The sequence below is a fragment of the Anas acuta genome, chromosome Z, assembly GCF_963932015.1.
Source record: "Anas acuta chromosome Z, bAnaAcu1.1, whole genome shotgun sequence".
Taxonomy (NCBI): Eukaryota; Metazoa; Chordata; class Aves; order Anseriformes; family Anatidae; genus Anas; species Anas acuta.
The window spans coordinates 66,731,156-66,754,435 of record NC_089017.1 but is presented as its reverse complement, the minus strand read 5'-3'; the positions used below and the strand labels follow the sequence as shown (position 1 = coordinate 66,754,435).

Genomic DNA, 23,280 nt, shown 5'->3' with positions numbered 1-23,280 from the left:
CAATTAGACAAGGCACTTTCTAATGCCTCAAAGGATTTCTGCCTTGATTACCAAAAGACTGCAGAAACAGTCACAACAAACATTTCCATTTTCAGTTGTGACCAACCCAGAACCCTTTGCATTTATTACCATGGCTCTTCAACAAAAAGAGAGAGAAGGCATGAGACTTAACTATTACAAACTATTTCCATACAAACATTAAATCCAAACATACTGACTACAGCTGCATCAACAGTTTTCCAGAAACATTCAACTTTCTGTTCTAGGCACCTGCTGCATCCTGTGCTGCCTTTTGTATCTGCACTATCTGCAACAAAACTGTAATGAAACACTTCAAGTACCCAGCGAAGGAACATCTGCAGAGGGCAAGATAAAATATGCAGAATTACACAAAACAAGATAGATATGACTGTTCTGTCAACTTCAGCCTTACGGAAACAGAAGTAAGCGTGACTCCCTTCTTTTTATCTGCTCATTACACTGTACTATTTCTAGATAGTGTAAAAGTACTGAGGATCACATAAAACCCAAGTAATTTTACTCTGAGAGTTAACACTGAACAAAGAAACCTCGCCACAACACTGCAGATATTTACTGGCAATGAGACAAATGAGAACACAGATTTTTGGAAGAGGGTTGGCAGGAGTACCAGGTTTTCAACCAACCTGTAAAATTCACAGTAGGCAGCTGGATCAAATCTGAAAAACAGGCCCATGTAATAGTGATCACTTAGAATGACCTGAAATAAACTTTGTCATCAGGTTGACAGGAAGGTCTACATATATGCGTTATTACTAGTTCAAATGTGTTCTGTCAAGAGACATGAAAAACTGACTTGTCGAAGTCATTTTTAGAGAAAAACATCTGAATTTTATAAGTGCAATATTATTACAACAGAAGAACACTTCTTGGCTTCAAACCTTCTGTAAACTATGAAATTCTCTCAAATTTATGAAATTTGTTATCAAGCTGCTCTCACAACATGAGACTCAATTCCAAAGTTATAATGTAGGTAACTATTCTTCAGTAAATTAGAAGAGAAAGCCTGAAATCACAAGGAGTCTTTTATGACATGAAAAGAATATTCCAGACAACCAAATTTATACTCTTGTAAAGACAAGTGGGTATTAAAATGAATTGCAGTCTTTTTCATGGGGATACATACCACACATTGTCATTTTTAATCTATACTGAAGTTCAGAGAAGTGAGTATAGTGTAGCAAACTGCATTTTTCTAACTTAAGTGCTGATTTTTAAGGGACAGTTACTACTCTCCCTTGCATTTCCCCTCAACTGCTGCTGAATCAACCTGTCCTGAGGGAACAGACTGTGCTTCTAATGCTTGAAGAAGGGCAGTTTGATAATTAGACTTCATCACATTTTACCTTTCCCCTGTTTTTTAGCTTTTTTTTTTTAATGAATACACATGCTTAACATTATATTAAAAAGTTATCTTCCAATTTTAATTATGCAGAAGCACTTAGCCATCCAAGAACAGATGCTAAGCATTCAGTTACATAGCTTTTGTTGAGACCAGGGTCTCCCATCCACTGTACAACTACAAACATTTCACGTGTTGGTTCAGCAGCATGTATTTACATAAATCTACATCAGCCAAAAGCATCTAGGTGCCAGAGACCCCACAACATTTGGGCACAGTACCTCATTCTGGATCAATTCCTTGGTTAGCAAGTGACAGTCATGCCTTACTTCACAGATGATTATCTTGTTGATGGAATTCTCTACATGAAGGGACTAGTTTTCAGCTCCTTTTAAAATCTTCATTAATAGGAGGGTTTAATATTCCTGCCATCAGTATAATGACAGAACAGCAGTCAGGTATTTCAATTCTTGCTCAGAACATTGCTTTTGCCTACTACATAAGTACATTTCACAACTGATATGAAAGATGCCTAAACAGCAAGTTGTGCCTGTGAACAGGTTATGACCAGGAGGTACTTCTTCCACTTCAGCTTTCTCCTCACAGCCAAACCCTTAGATGAAAAGGAGTACTGACACTGCCTGCCAATATGTACAGATTGATTAGAATTCCTTGCTTCCTTCATCAAAAAATGTTTCATTGCTGTGAAACATTTCATCTCCATGTTTAGTATTATTCATCTGTGTAGACAGAGCACGATATCTTAGCATTCCTGTAATGGAGCTGTCTTACAGGCTTGGCAAAAAGCTGTTAGTTCCAAGCATTTCATACGTGAAGTTTCACTTCCAGAGTGGCCAGAAGATTCATCTGATTCTGAGGTTAGACAGTCAGTGACAGACCAAAGTTTTGCCCCATATGAATTCTCACTTGCAGTTTGGTCTGTGTGAAAACTTATTTCAAATTCTATGCTCTCACGAACTCCTCTTCAATTAAGGAGTATTTGGCACAAGAATTAACAAGGTAATTCTGAAACTTATCTCAAGTTTCCTCTTCATCTCTGATCTGAACTGTAGAAAAAGGAAAATTTGTTCTCCAAACACTCCATATAAAACCTGAAGATAAATGAGAACAGGCATGAAACTAGTGTTCTCAACCCTGTATCCACTAATACAAGGTAATCTTGCTCCAGGCTGCTTAAATCAGACATATGGCTCCCAGTGCAGTTATAACATCAGATACCTCATTTCTCATTTATACTAAAACCTTACGGAACGAGACTGAGGCAATGTTTTTGCTAGTAGCCAAACAAATGCTTCAAAGCTGAGGAACTGCTATGATAAATGCAAACACCATCTCTTTCTCCAAAGAGTTCCAAACCTGGAGCTGTCATCAACTAAAGAGTGTAATTTCAATTCAGGATCCTTCTCAGGCAACACTTTGTGCTAAACAGGAGGCATCAGACCTTCAGACAAGGTCTGCAATTAAGTTTTCCTCCATTCTATTCCCAGGCAAAGAGTCTATCTGACACTAAGTAACAGCAACGTGAACTTCCAGAATATAAAACATCAGAACCATCACGTAAGGATATGGGTAATTTGCACATTCATCAGTAAGACCTTGAGGATCACTTCTGTGTGCTTGCAGCACTCTTAATTGGGACAAGAATATAATCCCTAAACATCTTTAGGAGGGGATGCTAAATAAGAGAACTCAGGTCTACAAGACAGGTAAACAGCTTGAATAGCCATCCTACAAACAGATGAAGTAACAGTTTTATCTTTTAACTCCTGGAACAGAAGGCCAGAAAACAGTTAAGTAAAGGGGCTTTATTTTAAAGCACTGAAGTCATGCCCTACAGAAAAGATAGGCTTGTTTTCTGCATCAACCAGCCTTCAGCTGAAGGCTGCAATGCATGGCATCAGCCCAGCCTAGTTTCTTTGGCATCCCCAAGCACTTCTGGTGTTCCTCACAATTACGGGAACAGATTACTGTAAGGTTTGGTAGCAAAGTCAACCCAAAAGGTCTAAAAGCAGTGGTTTCAGTAGCCAAAGCTACTGAATACTGTGCTGGAGCATGGAATCTCAGATTTTACCCTTTTGCTACCTAATGTCTCAGAGCAAGACATCTGGAGTGCTGGTCACTATAATCCACAGGGAGGTAAAACAACCTTCACTCAAAGGCACAAAAAGCAGGCTACTCAGTAAGAAAGAAACAGTGTTGGGCTTTGAGCAACCTCTTAGCTTGACCTATTTTGTGCCACTGCATGGTCCCTATGGAAAGAGTAAATTGTCAACAAATGTTATCTGAAATGAATAGTCAGAAAAGTACAGTCTAGTGAATTCACCAAGACAGATGGATCCACTCTGGCAGTCTTTTAAAAGTCATCCTTTTCAGGAAGGATTACCGAGTTTGGGGGAGATTTGCTTTCAAATTAACAAATATAAACTGTATGTAGTATAGTCACTTGAAAAGACAACCTCATTCTTACAGTCTCAGAATCAGAAATACAGCATCATGTCTCTAGGCCTGAGCCTATTTATTTCTCCTTCTCTTTAGGTATCTTATGAAGTAGAAACTAAAGCAAGCCATAGAGCTAACTGATACTATACAGAGCTGAACTGCAGGAGGCTCAAGAAAGTAAGGCTTGAGAATCCATGTTGTGACACAGAATTGTAGTTAGCTAAAATATGGGTAAGAACAGGAGCCAAAACCTACAACCATGAGTAAACAATGCCAAGAACATCCCCTTAGGTGTAATCAGTCATCCTCACATCACACACAAGTAAAACTCACTGCCACAAGCACTGCCTATAGAGTGCAGAGAATGATTACAAAAAAACATTCTCAAAAAGCAAACGGAACTATTCAGAAGCAACACAAGTGTCATATCAATATTTTCCACTTATTGCATGCTAGCAGACCTTTGGTATGAGCACTGGCAATAGAAGTATTTTGAGATATTCAAAGGTGATGCCTGTGGCTAAAGTCAGTCTCACTGCTGCCTCTTTATCAGGCTAGACAAATTTAAGAGAAAACCCTAATGCAGCCCAATCTGCTCACCCTTGGCAGATGCAGTTGAAAAAAAACACTGGAAAAAGTCCCCTCAGTTTTTTGTTGCTGGATTCCTGCTTAAACATCACCCTTCCACACAGTAGCACCTGCACCAACATAGGAAAAGCTGTTAGAACTTTTCTGCCATGGTAGTACAGAAAATACGTTATCAGGACAAGAGAAAAAAGCATGTACTGCATGCCAGAGAAGTTTGATGTTGGTGCCAGAACTGCCTGAAGGTTTTTAGGCCTCAGCCTCCACTATTCATGTATGCCTCTGGGGAACATCTCTCCAACACATCCAAGGCATCAAGATCAATATGTGTAGTAAGGGCTGAAGCCTCCCATACAAACTGTATCAGGCTAAAGCTTGTCTCTTCTCATGTCCAACTATTGCAGCCCTAAGAACACAGTCACAAGGAAGTTTATTTATTAAAATGACCATGTTCTGCACTACTTTTCAGTGGTAAAGTATTGGCTTCCATCCCTTAAGCCATGGAGAATATGTAGCCTCCAAGAGTAGTTTGAAACACAAGCTAACCAGTACATTCCACAGCTGCAGCCGAGAACTTAAGATATGCTCTCTAAAGCTAGGTATTTGGCAACTTAAAAAAAAAAAAAGGCAGGCAATAGAGTTCTAAGTCAATATTTCTGAATAAAAATAATGAAATGTCAACATAAACTGTACCATGTTTTTTAGTCTGACAGAGCTCAGAGTTGACAAATGGAAACGAGACAAACTGAACCTTGCCAATCATCCTTTCATTTGGCTTTCAGAGTGCAGGCATCCATCTGGTAGCTCTTTCAAAGTTAAACAACTGGTCTAAATACATGCGCTCTATGCACCAGCTGTTGCTAAAATAGAGTGCTAACAGAAAACATCACTCTGCAGGCTCATACTTCCACTCTGACAGCACAAATCAATTCAAGTGTGCATCCTAAAGAAACGCAGAAGTGCTGCAATGCAAAATCTGCTTTACCCACAAAGCTAAATAAAATTAGTCCACCCTTCTTCACAAGGTACCAGATTAACTCCCTGAATCCTATAAAAAAAATAAGTTTTGTATTAGCCAGGCTAACAAAGTCACAGCTTCACTGGAGTTCAATAAAATCTTAAGTGAGCCTTGTATAGTTAACTGCTTTTCTGTATCTAAATCTTTTCAACGACTCAAAAGCTCAGAAGAATTAAGCATCCTGATCGCATTTACAGCACCCATACACAGAACTGGATGAAATATAAGTATACAACTTTTTGGCGTGGAATCTAGACAATGACTGACAAAAGTTCCTTCTGACTAGCAACATCTGCAGTGGTTTCTTCTGAGTTTATCCCATAGTTTAAGAGAATTGCAAAGCCACCGTGTGACAGCTCAGATGCCAGGAAAGTGAAAAGATGCAGAAAATCCCCAAATGCACATACCTGTTATTTTGTCCCTGACAAGCTTGCAGGACTCGATCTCACCAATGCTGCCAAACAGACTCTTCAGCTCCTCTTGCGTCATGTTCTGTGGAAGGTAGTTGACTATTAAATTGGTCTTGCTGTCTTCTGTGTGTCCAGAATCAACTGGTGATGAGCAATTGTTTATGGTGGTTGAACCATGGGCTGTGTTATTGCAAGTTGGTCCATTAGACAGCTGTGTTTCCATGGCAGCGATTACCTGCTAAAAATATAGAAAGCAAGAAACATCAAAATTCATAATTCACCCTCTGTTATGGAGAGTCCAGATTAGAATCTAAAAGAATTGTCACTGTGCACAAGTGGTATTGCCAGGGCCAGATAGTGCTTCTACATGCAAAAACAATACTGAATGATTTTTTAACTGTTAATCAAGGAAACATTTTAAAAACTTACAAGCAAATCAAGTCATCACTAAAATCTTCTATGGCTTATTTCAGTGAAATCAAGAGCCATAACTCAGTTTCTATCCTCCCCCACATCCTCTTCGCTCAGGGCATCACAGCCTTTCTAGTATAGAAATTACCAAGCACAATTGGACTGTTGCAATGGTAATCAGTACTATTAACTTAAGTGACAACTGAAATGTGAAGTGCAGTTTTTCAAGTATTTGCCTTTTTTGGTTATTTTCAAGACAGGTGGGCGTTAATTGTATTTTGACCCTGTCTCTGATAGTACTGGAAAGCAAGAATAGTAATTTAAAAAGAGATGTTTAGAGATGTAAATGGATGTGCTGGGATGGGAAACAAACTCTTCCTTGATAACCTCTAGGTCAACCTTCTGCTACCACAGGCTGGCAATCAGTTTCTAAATGTTTTTTATTTGATTAAACTGCCAATTTCTGTTAATCACCTCCTCCTACCTCTGCACCCTGAAAACTGTTAAATTTGATTCTTTAACTCACTCTGTTAGACAAAAGAAGTGAGCGATCACTATCCCAGAAACTCCTGTGTTTCACCCAAAAGTAACTGACTGTATGATTTGCAAACGTAGCAGCAATCATCTGTGGAGAAGAGTCAGTACTTGCCCACACGTTACCCAGATGTTCAAAGGCTCTCTGCCATCACTGGCAGCCAATGAATGCTAACAGCTGTTAAACAGTGTTTTTTTTAATGGCAGTCTAACATGCAAGGCTTGGGTAGCCTACGCTGTAGGAGACCAGCTGTATAGAACAAACCTCACCAGAAAGTTCTATGTATGTTAGCCACTAACAGATCATTTACTCCAGAAGCAAGACTCATCAAGAAGTTTAAATAAAAATCCAGTAATCACTGAAATCCAACCTCATACTATGATTTCTAGAACGAGATCTGACTTCTAGAAGGAGATCTCAAGCAAGAAAGCCTGCTACAAAACCACAGGAATCATCAGGCTGGAAAAGACCCCTGGGGGTTATCTGTCCTTACTTCCCTGTTCAAAGCAGCATATTCAATCACTACATACATGAACAAGTGATTCGGCCAACTGTACTCAGTGAGTTCACATCTGAATTTCCTAAATACATGAAAAGGAGGTTACAGCATCTGAAATGAGGTCAGACATTCCTGGGAAGACACTTCCATGTTTTGTATACAGAAGTATTTTCCAAGAGGTTACTTCAGCACAAAGCAAGAAAAGGAAGATGTATGTATTAAGTGTTTTATACAAAAATGTGATCTGTTTTTTTTCTGAGGAGCCACCACTGGGTCACCAACATTTTCACTCCCTTGTGACAAACTTCAAGGGGACAACCTGCTCCTGGCACTGTGAGGAAACACGTCTGCTGAAAAGATGGGAAAATAGATGATCCCAATTAAGATAAATTACTCTTTAGAATACCAGTGTATCTGGCAGAGCTGGTAGCCACAAAAGCTGTGCTCTGACTGAAGCTCTGTACAATTGATTTTTTTTCCCCCCCTTTATCAAATTTTAAGTCTGCATTGACCAAAATTAGAAGGATTTAGCAAGGACAGACAATCCTCACTTAATTGCACATTTATTTTCATGTTCAGGTGGCAAGAATCCTATCTTAAGCCAACATTCAAGTGAACAGCTGCAGTAGCCTGTGTGTGCTGAAATTACAGCATTTCCCAGCTATAGAACCATCTGCTCTGGATAAAGCGATACTAATATGTTTTACAAATAATGCATACTCCATTGATAGGTTGAATACAACTGTTCATAAAACACATGCCACGTCTTCAGCAGTTACTAAATATTTTCTACCCTGAAAGATAGTTTGAGATAAATTTACAGTTTAAAAACAATTTCTTAGAATAAGACTTATAAATATACTTTAAAAAATAGTAATCAAATACACAGTATACAGGTTTTTAAAGTTACTGCAATTTAGTATTCAGACCATACCAAAACAATTTTAGTGCAATGCTACTCTTCAGTTATCCACTGGGTATTTTGAATTATCACTAAAATCTAATTGACATTGGAAGAAAGGCAAGCTCTGCAGTATAATTTCTACAGGAGATCACCATATAATAGAAAAGCTGTCATGGTACGCTAGTGTGCTCTAGGCCCTGACAGAGTAGGGACACAACCTGCAGCCTGTAACGAAACAGAAGAGAGTTAGTGTTCCAAATGGGAGATTAGAGTTTGGTATGGCCTCAGCACTATTAACATGTAAAAAAAAAAGTAGCCTACATAATTTAATAAAAATCCCACAGACCCCAGTCCAAGGCTCTGCTGCCCACGAACCACTTCTAAGCAGAGAAGCCACATCACACAGTCTGACTGCCATGTTAGTTTGGAGTTGCCGTCTGCAATATGGACACAAAAAGTACTGTATGTTAGATTAGCAAGATAACGCAACAAATCAGTTTGTACAAATTTACAGTAATTGCATTTATATTCCCAGCACATCCACGCAGTGGGGCTTAATTGAATTTGAGGCAATTCCAATCTAATCTTTCCAAATTTAGTTCCAAAATTATTTTTCTTACGTGAATTAGGATGCTTATTTTTAAGAGATAATTTAAAAGATAGCAAAATCTATTACACCTCTGCATCTACCCTGAGAACTACCGCAAGAACCACACCATACCTAAAAGGACTATACCGCAACATTTTTTTTTATTTTTTTTTAAATCCTCAAGATGGAAAGAAGAGGAAAGAGGAAATGCAGTAAATCAATTTTCCATTAGCATGTAAGATGACCATGCACCACTGAAAAATAGCTCACCTGAAATGCTTTTCCCATCCCACAAACAGAAGAAACTACTTTGCAAGGATCAAGTCCATTACTAAAATCCTAGATTAAAAATTTAGTAAGTTAAAATTTTGCAGAGAAGGCCTTTAGAAAGTTTCCCTGCAACAGCCCTATTTAAGAGTACCAGTGGACGTGCAAGTGGCAGCGGAGTCAAGGATATCTCAAGGAGAAGTGGGGAAACATATCAGTGAGGTAGTTCTTCATAATGGCATTTTCATGTCCAAGCACATTGTTGCAGTTTGCCTTTTTTTTTTTTTTTTTTAAAAAAAAAGAGGATTGTTGCAAACCCAGTTAGATTTGAACTGTACGGTGCTAAGAGGATAACAAAAAAGCTAATGGGCCATTTGCAGCTGATTACAACTAGTCCAGATGTCAAATATAACCACAACACTGGCAAGAACAGGAAGACTGTTGCCACAGTTCGAGACTGGTATAAATCCAAGAAACTTCTTGCCTCTGGTTAGCAGATGAGAGATCTAAACAGTGAATTTAACTTGATTAAAAAACTCAGATTTTGGAAGATTGCTGCAGCCAGGGTTTATAAACACATTTCTCAGAACAGCCGCTGCCATTTCGAACAGTGTAAGTTTGTCGTCATCGCAGCTTGCTACCAAAGCCTGTCTTTAGGTTAAACGGCTTTACATCAGGACTTCGTTCCTAATTTAGGTTGATATCAAGACCTTCAATCTCATCTTCTCATGCAAAACACTGAGGCTTTGGTATGAGCTGCAAGCCATTCTCTATGGTCTGAAACCAGAAACAATTCCAACAACTTCTGAAGCACATCACTGTACACAGGCAACCATGCTTGACAAAACTCTTACTATTGGAAAAAAAAATCTCAAGTGACTTCTGCTAAGTCCAGACAAGTTTTATTAAGGAAGCTGCATTAAAATATCAGTCTGATATTTTAATATCAGAGACTGCTTTCCTACAGACTGTAGAGATGTGTATAAGATGCTTGTGTCTCTGTGCCTCCCAGCAAGCCTGCATGACCTAGGCAGAGTATTTTCACCCTGCAGGCCATGGGCTGCAGACAGAAAGCTCCTCCAGGAGAGCTTACCTGGGTGAACTTACACTGCACTCACCAGAGACTGCAGTGAGCCCACAGAACATCCCAGCACTTCCCCAAAAAACCCCTCTCGCTTGAAGCACTTTGTTTCCATAACACTCCTGTCTTCACTGAAGTGCTCCACAGGACACAGCAATGTACCCCTCTAACTACCACCATCACATCTCAAAGAACAAGTCCCATTCCACCAAGCCTTTCACCGCTTTTTTTACTTTTTAAATTACATATTTTTTATATCTAATATGGAAAAAGAGTTCTTACCCTTTACTTTATACTTCCACTTGACATGAAAATTATGTGATAGCTAATTATGCCAAAAAACAAGACTTTATAAAAAGCTATTTCCAACCTAGCACTGCACTTTACGATTAAAGTTGTAGCATTCTGACAAAATCTGAACTGTGAATAATTCCCAAGAAAGCTAAAACATTGACCTACTGGAAAATCATTGGTATTGTGGGAAGACCAAAACAGTTTGACAGTGTTAGGCTTGTAGAGAGAATGCTCTTCAGATTACTGCAATAGCTCAGCAATCACTGCATTCAAACCTGAGAAAGTCTGTAACCTCAGGAAACAAGACTTTGTTGAAGAAATCCAAGATGACCTTGCAGTGAAGTTGGAACAGGAATTTTGCTATGTCTGTGGTCCCCAGAAGAGGAACCAACATTGCTGAGTTTGGAAAACAGTTACTGGTTCCCTTTGTTAACATACAGCATACTGGAGCCATCTATCTTTGAATAAATCTGCTTTTAATTTATGAAGCCAGTTACAATTTTAAATCTAAGCAGCCTTAAAAGCTGTCCGTGGTATTATTAACAGAATCCTGGTTTCTAATTAGGTCCAGTTCAAGTGAGTCATGAAAACAGTTTGCATGGCAAAGGTGGTTTTTTTTTTTTTAAAGACCAAACATCAGGAATTAAAAAGCCATATGCTTCAAAGTGATTAGTCCTGCTTCCCATAGAACAGTTACAATTATGTCAATGGGAGTGCTTTAGAAAATAAAGCAAAGCTAGCAAGACAAAGACCAGCAATATAGTATTTAGTGGGCTGCTACTCATTTTCCCTGAAAAATAGGTATTTTGGTATGCAGCATCGTTTCAGTATTTCCAGGATTCAGCCTCAGCTACCATTTCCTGCTGGGCGTGAGCATTTGAACAGCTGATGAGGTGACAAAACCAAAGCATTCAGACTCCTGTTATCACTCCAGATACACTGGAGAGAGAAGCATTTAGGGCTTTTGGCTGGAGACCCTCTCCTACCTGTTTGTATTCAGATCTTTTCACCTCCTCTCACTGAGGGGGAAAAACATTTCACATGCATTTTATATTAACTTCTGTATAGAAGTTAATTCCACTTAGACACATCAAAATCACTGCACAGATGCCTCCACTGATTATGCTGTACATTCTAAATGATATTACTACATAAAGGTGATTACAGATAAACAGATGTCATAATACATAATACTTAAAAGGATTTTGCTTTCATAATGCCGAGTGGCAGAATGAGCAAAGCCCATAGATAAGAACAATGTCCTTTATGCCTTCCAAATACAAAGGTCTGAAAGTCTACACCAGAATTTTAGTCTCAGCTTGTAATAAAGTTGTCTTTTTAAAAAATCTTTGGTCTCCTTTACAAAGGTTTTACTCCACCTACTTCAACACACAACAGTAATGACAGTTATTTAGCAAGCCTAAGTGGTTTGTCTGCAAGGAATATTGCTCAAAACCTTAAACAAAAAGGAAAAAAAATCATTATTTGAGGGCTTAGTGAAAGTCAATAAGCCCTGACATATCAGACAAGCTGAATTTTACTTTAAAAACAGAACTCAAAATTGTACTTCCAAAAATATTTAATTGCACTGTTATTTGTACATTGAAGAACTGAAAATATTAGTACTTCCTCTTAACTGCTTTTTATCTTTACTGGAGTATTAATTTGACAAGTTTTTTTTGAGTACTCAAATATCCTTTATGAGGCTGCATGAAGACTCATCATTCATTCACGGACACTCACAAAAGCTGTATAAGGAGAGACAATGCAGGCTGCTGAATTCAGCATACACCAAGAGCTATCGCATAGGCTGCTAGAACATCCCAAACTTCATGGATAAAGGCACATGCAGGCCAGAGGGCAGCTCTTCAGGCAACAACCTTGCTTTTCAGAACAAGACACCACCAATGCTTTCAAGTTTCCCCGCAGGAAGGGTAGTTATCAAGGAGAGCTTGATAATTTCTCTGATGTCCAGAAGTAACAGCACAGATTGTGCTTGGCGAGTCTGCACAGGCAGGCTAAACAATCCTAACTTTGTCTGCGGTTTAACTTATTTTAAAACACCACAGACCAGCGTTTCTCCATTAGCAACCCTTCCCACTCACACGTCTGTTTACTTCTGTGTTATTTCTTCCATTATACTATTAAAAAATTTGTAGCACAAACAATATCAGTGAACTACTCCAACAGAATACTCACTCAGCACAAGAGAAAACAGCCAGTAGAGAACCTTCTGATTTATGCATGTTACCAAGAACTTTTGATACAATATTAATCAAAGCCCCCAGAAACTCAAAGAAAACTTGGAATTAGCTTCTGATAATAAGGCACTCTCAAAGTTTTCAAAGTAATTTAAGTTATTAATGTAAACATGGGCAACTGTAAGACCAGAAAGGAGAGTAGTCACTACGTAACAATAAAAAACTAACCATGTACCCTCTCTACGATGACTGGATTTGAAGAGAAACCTTTCCACATTGGCTCTGGTACACACAGCTGAAAAAGTAGCACTGCTGAACACTTCTACACCTTGGCCTGAGCAAGAGCAAGGTGAGAAGGTGATCAAAGATCCAGGATGGATATAAAAAAGGCATATGATATATAAACAAGAGGATTTTAATTCATCTTTCTGACTGGCGCTGACGAAACTCATCTGCAGAAGCTTTTGGCAGCAGCAAAGCAGCAGCTGGATAGGTTTGCCCGTTCCAGGTAGGCAATGAGAAAGCAAGTGAACAATTCTGGATGGTTGAACAAGACACTGCCATCAACACAGGCACAAAGTCTGCTACCAGGAAACAGGGTGGCAGCTCTGGTAACAGCACTAAAACGACATAAAAAGAAAGGTCAAGTCATCCATTGAAGGTAAAAGATTATGGGGATCGCTAAAAACGTATACCTGAACTAGAGGAGTGTCTCCACATGTGAAGCAATACTTTTGGAAAGTCAGTAATCTGTATAACCCCAAGAACCTACCAGCTGCTCTAAACAATGTCACCACATTAATGCAGCTACTGCATGAAGGAAGAAGCCAGAACAACAGATTTGTAAGCAGCTCTAAAAAAGCAGCACAAGTACAACAAAGTGAACACACTGCTTGAGGAGAGGCTGATCTGGAGACCACACAAGAGCTCTGCCTGACTGCAGTTATCGATTAACTGCTGTGGAAGAGGTGTGCAGCACAGAAATACCTAAGAAGTCACACTAGAAATATCAGCACTAATGCTTTTCTCTAACACCTGCACCCTATTTAGTGATCAGTTCAAGCGAGACTGATGAAGTAAAACTATGCATTCCTAATTATTCAGGTCAATCTGGAGACACAGCCACTTCTAACAACAGAACTATTTATTCCCAAAGCAAGAAAGCCTCAACATTAGCTGACATGCAGGATGAAAGAGCCCAACATATAACTGTACTTTTCACTGCTCTTTCCTTTAAAGAAAGTTCAGGCCAACCGAGGACAAACAGTTACATTTATTAGATTCAGAACCTTAGCTAAATGTCAAGGTGGTTTTGTCTGAGCAAAACCAATATTGTGGATGTGAGCCTAAGTTCCACCAAAATTATCAACAGATTACACAGGACGGACATTCAGTCCTGGAACAGACCAGAAATCTCCAACAAGCTGAGAAGAGTATCAGGCTTGATCAATGCTTTAAATAATACTTAAGCAGAGGATACACTCAGACCTTTCAACTGTACACCATCACCCACAATATCGTGCTAACTACAGAGGTGATTTTGCTCTTGCTCATTTAGCCATTGGCCCATGCTGTCTCAGTCTCATGTGCTGCTCCCAGCCTCTAGCAAAGCACTGAGGCAAAGCAATCCTGTCACATGCACATGCATTCGAAGTAAGATTAAGTTAAACTAAGTAAGTTTAAGTAAGTTAAAACTCAAGCAGTCTCTTACTGCAGACACGTCCCTTCAGCCTTACACAAACATCTGCAGTCCTCTTGAGCCTGCTGTGAGTAGAAAAAGAGAACCCCAAGACTCAGTGGGGCCAAATAAGACAACATGGGCTCTTCAAGGACATAGATAACATCACCCTGATATCCTGAAGGGTTTTCAAAGTCATCATCCGGTTTTAGACAAACAGTTCCACTGCTCCACCTGAACTGGCTGGGATGCCCAATACAGTTTCTGAGCATTTACTTTACCCTTTGGTTTGGGCTATGAAACTCACTCACTTCAGTTCAAAGTTCATGCCCCACTGGCAATCCCAATAGCTGAGGTTTCACCCAAAAAAGCTACTTAGTTTTACCAATAGCCATGAAAAAGCAACGGTGGCTCAGGAAACAGTCAAATTGACAAGAAAGTAAAAAACCTGGCGAAGAGCTTCTTTTCTGACAAGGAAGTCATGCACCTATATGGAGTGGCAGATGGCCCTCAAGTAACCTCCCATTCCTCTCCCTGAAGGAGATTGTGGCAGAAGGTTTTGTCCCTCACCCTTCCCATCTCCAGCAGTGCAAGAGGGCCAGGAAGCATTAGGGAAACTCCTGCACCCCTTCACTTTTTCACAACAGCAGGCTGGGCCAGCAGCAGAAAGCATGAGCACTAGGATGCTTCTGTCAGCTTTGATTAGCAGGGACTTGACAGAGCCATGATACTGCCCCCACCTCTCGGCTCTGAAACTGGTACGGAGCACGTGTTGGCAGTGTGGAGATGCATTCACACCAAAATGAAGCAGGCACCTTTACACACACACAGAAGCAAGTTACTTTTGTCCACAAAAACCTCAGGATGGCTAGGATAATGGCTTAAATTGAAACTAAACGGTGACGCTGCAGGAAGTGTAGCTTTGCTGACTTCTGACTCCTAGACTGAAAATTTCAAGAGGCTGAACAAAAAACATTTCCTCCTTCAGAACCATAACATGGGAGAAGCAAGTTAAGGAATAAAGACTGTCCTGTCTAAACCTGAAAGCTAAAAATGCCAGGTTTTCTCCTTTAAAATTCACCCTAAAGGTGAAAGGAAAGGAAAACCAGCCTTGCTTTGTGCTTTGCTGCTACACCCCTACACAAGGGCTAACCACTTCAATGCATTTCTTTTAGCTGCTGCATTTTTTTTTTTTTTTAATATTAAATCCCTGGTTTTCCTCAGTGGTAGAAGACCTAAAAATAGAGATATGGCACAATTTGACTAGAGCTGTACAATTCCCCCAGATCATGTGGTTGTATTCTACTCTCCACACCCCCTCCAAATGGGCATGGGGACAGAATCAAAGCAAAAGGGACACTGCTCAAACCAAAACTTTTAAGAAAAACTTTAAGAACAACAAGCTTAAACACAGCTGTGACACCCACTCTACCCTGCCTGCTCCACCAGGAGTAGGGAATCACTGCAGTCCCATGAATGCAGCACTTCTACGGTAGCAGATGAAGAAAATTTCATTTCTTAATCCAGATATATCAAGTAATGAATAATGCAACACAGATATAACATGACAGATCCATATGCTGCACTGTGATGACTTATGCACATTTTTTTTTATTTGTATAATCCAACTAAATGCAGAGAGATAGTAATTTTCCTATTTTAAAATAATCTTGCACTTTGCGAGTATGATTTCTGCGCTGACTCAAGTCTGCAGATTTGACCTCCAAGGATGTGAATTGCTATGCAAACAGAAATTCAAAAACAGAAGCTCAGTCAAGATGCCAGAACCCTTTGTTAAGTCTAAGAATTAGATAAATCATCGTTAATACAGATATTATCTTATTCTGACCAGAAAATATTACATTTCTGGGGCCATGTGGCTTCCACACACTTCAGCTCTTTCTCTTTTGCTCATTGAGTCATATCTAATTTATCTTCCATCTCTAGTGTTTTCCAGTACTTCAATTTCCATGAAACTAAATGGTACAAAACTGACTGAAGATGCCCTTGCTCCTTATAGGCTAACCTGAATGTTGCTTTTTTATTCTTATGCTGCATGATTTCATGCAGCCCCTTAGATGCTATATTCAAGCTTATTAGAACTTCCATCTGATATAGTTATGCAATAGACATTTCTCTTATCTATGTCCAACCCACTAAAAATTCTATATACAAATTATGAAATCTACAAATAACTGCAAATTCTAGGTTAGTTCATTTTCTAACGAGTTTTGGAAGGCTGACTTAGATGTATTAGGAAATTTATCTGTATCAAAATCCAGAAGCAATACCCCATTTCGTAGTAACATTAATTATACACCTAAATCAGTAACTAAAGAAACAGTCATCGTGGACATGCAACACTGCTGATCTCCGAAGTATGCTTAAAGGTATCCTTCCCAATTCACGCCATTCTCCTGCACACATCTTCAAACTTTAGTATTGAAGGAAAAGCAAAAGAATTGATCAAAAAAGTTGGTGAGAAGTACAGGACAACATGAAAGCAAGAGCAAGGTCAATCTAATAGCGCACAGCCCTGAATTCCTATACTTTCCTGCCTTTGTGAATGCACATCAAGTGCTATGAAGTTCTCTATGCCCCATCAAAAAACCCTCTGTAACAACACATTCTACAGGATAAAAATGAGCCTGGCCGGAGAAATGAGACATAAAACAGACTTACCTTAGGAACACCAACGGGTGGAAGGTATAATGCTAACACGATCTGACCTTGTTTCTTGCAAGGGATAACCTACATGTTTTTACTTGGTATTTCACTGAAGCCATGCACTGACTCTGAGGCATGGGTGAGCAGCTGCTTTCACCCAGCACCCATGTTTGAAATGAGGAAGTTAAGACCTTGTTTATCTCTACCACCTTTGATTGCAGACCTTTCACACACCACATTATTTGCAACAGCACCCAAAGACTGATTTTTCTCAAGTGCTGAGTACCTCAAATCCCACAGTGGACTTATGGTGTTACGTTCTTCTGACATAGAGACAGGAACCTGAATTTGGAAGCTTTGCTCTTTGTTTCATAATGAAGTACTTTCAAAGTAGCATCAAGTCCACTTCCACAGGGTGATTATACCTCAGGGAAGATATGGGGCCAGAGGAACTGAACACCTTGAAAAGCAAGGGCATCACTAAGTTACTAGTAATGACTGTTTTGAAATAGCATGTGTCTTCCCTCCTAGCACTTATACCTTGCAAAAAGATGTCACTGGTTTATACTGAATTTCTAGGTGGTGCCTACAGATAAACCTCACCATCACTAAGTCAAGAATGTGTTTTACTACAGCAGGAAAAAAAAAATCATGGAAACTAAGCACTGGAGACTAGCTCACAGCAGACCAAAGGAGTCATGGAAGAGTCTTAACAAAAGCTATTGTCAGTATTAAAGGTCTGGCAGATATCAGATGTGGGTCCTCATACTGTCCTGTATGATCACACCTTCCATGACGCAGGAGTCTCAAAACAGCTTAAAAAGGCATTTACACTACAGGAGAAAACACAGATCCCAGTTTCAAAACAGTGCCATCCAGATTGTGTTAGAACAGATTCTTCAATAAATTGCAGTAAGTAGCAGCTCCAAGTTGAAAAAGGCTGTTTCATTAGGTATCAGCATGGCGTAGCTCAAAAAGAAGGCACGTCTGGAAGAAAACCCTTCTATTCCACACTTTAAGATCTGCTGCCTATGTTTTAAGTGTGAGTTTTTAGAAGGATAGCATAACTAACACAGACAAAACAAAACAAAAAACAGACAAAATATTATCATTCGCATTTGGAAGTGAACTTAAATACTCTGAGGTCAGGATGGACAAAATCTGAAAGGAGTCAGCCAACACAAAGTGTTGTATTGTCTCACTGCCAGAAAGCCAGGATTTTTCATTTTCACACTGAATATAAGTAGCTACTTCTAGGAAAGCATTTTTCTTTTAAGTAGTTCCAGTAAATTTTGACTCTTTGATACTGAATGATACTATCTTGCACCTATTTCATAACATACAGACCAGCATCTCTAGATCCCGAAGCCCCAATATCAGTAACCCACACATCTGTCTGAAAGATCAAAACTGTATGTCACTGTCCCATTAAGTAGGCAGAACATTAAAGAACAGTAGCAGGATTAAGTTATTTTTAAGCTAATTCTGAAGTCAAACAGAAAGGTCATTTCTTTCTTTCACTCTGCAGGAATGTCACACAATTCTGTATTACACCTTTCAGTCAACACTGAACCTTCAGCCTTACAAAGTTCACTCTGCTTTGTGACGTTTTGGGGTGAAAAAACAGTAGAAAAAGATCAACTATGCTTACTAGCAACAGCAGTAAGGAAAAGGGAATTTAAAGCTCTTTTATTGTAAATCCTATTTAAATACTGTATACCACATGCAGGTACTACAAGTTACCTTTAAGTCAGCTCTGCAAGACAGCAGTTGGACTCAAAGACCTGCAAATGTATAGTGTTAATGCAAAAGTTTTACACCTGTTTTACTCCAAGGAGAGAGCACACCCAAGGAAGGACAAGAGTGCCTAGGTTTAGCAGTAGCTCCATCTGCAGCTGTAAGGCAGTCAATTCACTGAAAAAAAATATTAACAGGACAGTGGTTTGAGAGTCATGACAGCAGGTCATTTAACCATACTAAAGCTATGGAGCCTGTTATTGCAAAGACTTAAGAAAGCCAATGCAGGGTAAGGCTGGAAAAGTTAAAGGCACAAACCAAGAAAGAAGTACTAACAAAGTCACTTTAAAGAAAATCCATGCCATCGAGACATACACACACAAAAGGAAGATGAAAACAGGACACCGTGCAAGCAGAACATGAAAAGCAGCACCCTGACACTGAAGACCTTTCATCAAGCATCACTTGACTGATGACCAAAAAAGCTTGCAGTACAAAAATGATTTCTAACTTGCAAAAAGTAGACCAGTAACTGCTGTCTTCTGCTGTCCCACACATACCACAAGCTGCCAACAGAAAAATACCAAATAAGTTACACGTACTAGTACAAACTTGCATGACACAAGATGTAGTAAGTTTAGATTTTGCCTTCTTCACAGTCCAAAGAAGCATGCAACTGCTCTTTAAGGATTATACTGTTTGCATACAAACAGTTTACTGGAGAATGGACTCAGCATATGTAATTATCAAATTCTCTTACTTCTTTCTGCAGTTTGTGAAGTGGCAAGTTCCTAAAGCACAAAAACAGCTAAATTTAGTATAGTCTGTCAGGAATATTGTTTTAGTGACAATTATTCAGAAGTAAATTCTCAGTAAGTTGCTAAAAGCTTAAACAACTGTAACAGAAGCTTGGAACAAACACAAGTCAAGAATTAAGATTAAAACGTTACATTTTTCACTGGTTTAAGAAAAGGGTCTTTTTTTTTCGCATTTTTGTTTTTAACTGAAATCTAGAGCAGTAGAAAAGAAGATCAAAAACAGAATGCCACCATATCAACCCCTTACTAAGTTCCAAGGAAACTTCCTTTCCTCCTAGATCTGCAGACAATGACAGCAGCTCTCAAATCTGTATGAGGATTTTATCTAGCTGATGAAATAGCTAAAAATGTTTAGGTACAGAAAGTGCTCAAACACAAAGTTTCTCAAGTAGCAGAGACTGTCCTCACAAAAAAGACATTCCATATGGTAGCTATTTTTAGCCTGTTAAGTATCAGAGGTTAGAGAAATCACATGGGTGTCTCCAAACTACCAGCTCCTCAGCTGATTTTTATCCTTTGCATAAAGGAAAGGCAAGTTGGGATCATTTTTAGAACTAACAGGGCTCAGATGCAAAAACTGTACTTCTCCAAAGTACATTCAGCTTCCATAGCTTGCAAGGCATCCTTGCAAGTACCCAACTCAAAGGAAAAAGCAAGCCTGAACCTTTTGACAAGAATACTTGGAGCATCCAAAGCAGATCAGCTGAGTCGTATTTAGGCTGGTTCTAATTTACTGCAGTTGTATCTAATGAACCACAAAAAGCTTACCACAATGCAGGCAACACAGCCCAGAGATCATGAGCTGAACACTCTCCAGTTACCAGCTGGCTGTCCTCAACATCAGGTACTAAACCATCTCTGCAGTGTAGCTAAGCATGCAAGGGCAGCAAGACAACACTGCCATGCTTGTTTATCTCTTGTATACATCACCACAGGAGTATCGGATGGGGTACACTGCCTGGTATGTTCACTGCTGCTGCAGAGCATGTCTATCCCTCAGTCCCGCAAGTACTGATCTGCTTCATGCAATGAAAAACAGCAGTCCTCTGTCCCATGAGGGTAACTTATACAGAGACTTCAACACAGGGATTTGTCATCAGCCACACTGGAATCAGGTGAAGCTACCTGCAGGACTACCATGATTATCTTTCCAACAGGAGATTATGGACAATCTGAAAGTAACAGTCTTGATGCAACTTTGAGAAGTGCTGGTTAAGAACCCAGTAATCTACAGGAAAATCATTTAGGGATTCCCACACAGAACTGTGTACAAGTCTTAAAAGAACATGAGTGTACAGTACACTCTAAATCTGTGACTAAGCTCAAGACTAAGCTTAGATTGTAGACTAAGATGATTTATTCTTGACATCTGCATTCCCTGTTTTGAAGTAGCATTTAAGGCATGGAACAATTCACAGATCCACTCTGAGGAGACATGAAAAGAAGGGGGGAGGCAAAAAAAGCATTTTGTTCCAGGAAGCCTAACAACAAACCCCTTGTTGTTTGTGCTATAGAATGCTTCAAGCTTTTCACTTAATTGCATACTTCCTTTGACTGATGAAGTCAGTATCCTTAAGTAAACCCTTCAGAAGAAAGTCAAGTAAGCCGAAGATGAGGTAGATCAACCACACCAAGCTGTAACACATCAGCAGCAGCACCTTCAGTCCTTCAGCTGAAGAGACAACAATGTACTTCAGAAGCAGGCTGACTAACAAAAGCACTACAGCCTAAAATTAGAAAGACTATTTCCCCTAACATTGTTCTTTAACTTCCATTCCCTTTTGATTTCCACAAAGCAAAAAAAAAAAAATCTATGTTCTATTCAACAAGAACATCAAAAATATCATCAAAAATCTGAGTTCTGTGGGCAGTTTTGGGCACAGTACAAGAAGGATGTAAAACCATTAGTGAGCATCCCCTGGAGGTCAACTAAGATGCTGAAAAGTCTTGAGGGCAAGACTTATGAGGAGCAGCTGAGGTCCCTTGGTTTGCTCAGCCCAGAGCAGAGCAGGCTGAGGGGAGGCCTGATGGCGGCCTGCAGCTCCCTCATGAGGGGAGCGGAGGGGCAGGTGCTGAGCTCTGCTCTCTGGGGACAGCGACAGGACCCGAGGGGACAGCATGGAGCTGGGACAGGGGAGGGTCAGGCTGGGGGTTAGGGAAAGGTTCTGCACCCAGAGGGTGGTCGGGCACTGGGACAGGCTCCCCAGGGCAATGGTCATGGCATCAAGCTGCCGGAGATCAAGAATCATTTGGACAGTGCTGTCATACATCTGGGTCAGATTTGTGTGTTGTCGTGTGTGGAAACAGGGGTTGGACTCAATGATCCCTTCCAACTCAAGATATTCTACAATGCTATCATGGCCTGTTTGGTGAAATGTCTTCTCATAGCTACGCTACAGCAAAGAGCATTTCCACAAACACACAGGTCCCAGGTTCCCAGAGCCATCAAAAACATTGCTGTCTGAGAAACCATCCTTGAACAGCAAAGCAGAAACTACTATAAAATGATAGAGGGGAAAAAGCCACCCTTAGTTCCAATATTTAAAAAAAACAGTAAGTGGTGCAGTCTCCCAGCTGTCACGCCAGTCTGTTACATTCTAATTTGCTTATGCAAAGTACAAATTGTTATATTTTTCTACCAAATCCACTATGGTAAGAGGATTAGCTACAGAGACAAACATTATTAGGAAGACTCTTCTCTGAAGCACTGAGAAGAGGTATGACTCTGGGGGTGGAGTTCTGCAGTTCCTGAAGACAGGTGGCAGAGAAGAAGCAGCATGAATCTTTCAACAGACCTCAGAAAGGAGTAAGCAGCAGAAGTGATTCAGCTGGCTGAGAGAGCCCACTCCACAAGCAAGTGGGAAAAAGTGGCATCAACTCTTTTGCAAGTGTATTACAACGGCATTACTTGACCCAGAACAAATTGCAACCACGTAAACTGACCTGGCAGATTCTGCTCACCCCTGGCTGATCTGCTCCTGGGAATCCTTGCTTCTTCTGGTTTTCAATTAAGCCTTTGCAAGTGATTCAGCAGCACATGATCACAGCAGCATATTATGGAATAAAATGCTCTTTGCCTACCACCTCCATAAGACGAACTCCTTCACCCCACAAAGCTGCAATCCCTAACACTGGTGCTCTGCAAGACTGTAGAGAAGTAACAGAGCATGGGTCAAGTTCCCAGGGAGAATTAATTCAGCACTTGCACAGGTGTTTCCTAAATTTGCCACCCAAGTGCTGGTGGATATACAAACAGAGTTTCCTGCCAATGCAAAAAGGTAGAATAAGAACAGGTTATTCTGCCACATGAGCAAAGTGTGCTGTGGCTCAAAAAAAAAAACACCACCAGAATATACAATTTATTCAGTTAGATCTTGTATGAAAACCACATTTTCCTAACTAAAAACCAGGTGCCCCTCATTTTTCTAAACTATACTGGAAACTCCGTACTCTGCCCTGTATTCATCACATTTACAAGTAGAAGCTTCAAAGGGAAAACAGAAGATATCCCAAGTCAAAACTGACATACTGATTTGGTTTAGAGTTTTACATGATAATGTCAAAATGCTGCCAGTGAGCTCAAGGACTCTGAGAGCACTCAATTACAATCTTCTACTTCCAGGATTTGTGTATTTGAATATTTCATTTACCTTTTTTTTTTTTTTTTTTTATCAGTTATCAATCTTTACAGCCTCCTGAGATGTGTCTGAACAGCTTCTAGGAAATGGCTTTTAGAAACACAATA

General features: G+C 39.8%; 1 protein-coding gene across 33 annotated transcripts in view; it reads right to left on the bottom strand.

Annotated features, from left to right (window-relative positions):
- The window catches only part of ELAVL2 (ELAV like RNA binding protein 2), a 91,435-nt gene that overhangs the window by 42,421 nt on the left and 25,734 nt on the right, over positions 1–23,280 (bottom strand). For 12 of the 33 annotated variants that reach the window (XM_068666823.1, XM_068666821.1, XM_068666828.1 and 9 more), the window contains one exon: positions 5,852–6,092. In XM_068666823.1, coding sequence (XP_068522924.1) covers positions 5,852–6,077 — 226 coding nt within the window. In that variant the 5' untranslated portion in view covers positions 6,078–6,092. Of the gene's footprint in view, positions 1–5,851; positions 6,093–8,524; positions 8,641–23,280 lie in introns of all 33 variants that reach the window. The other 21 variants (XM_068666825.1, XM_068666831.1, XM_068666837.1 and 18 more) reach the window with 3 other exon arrangements.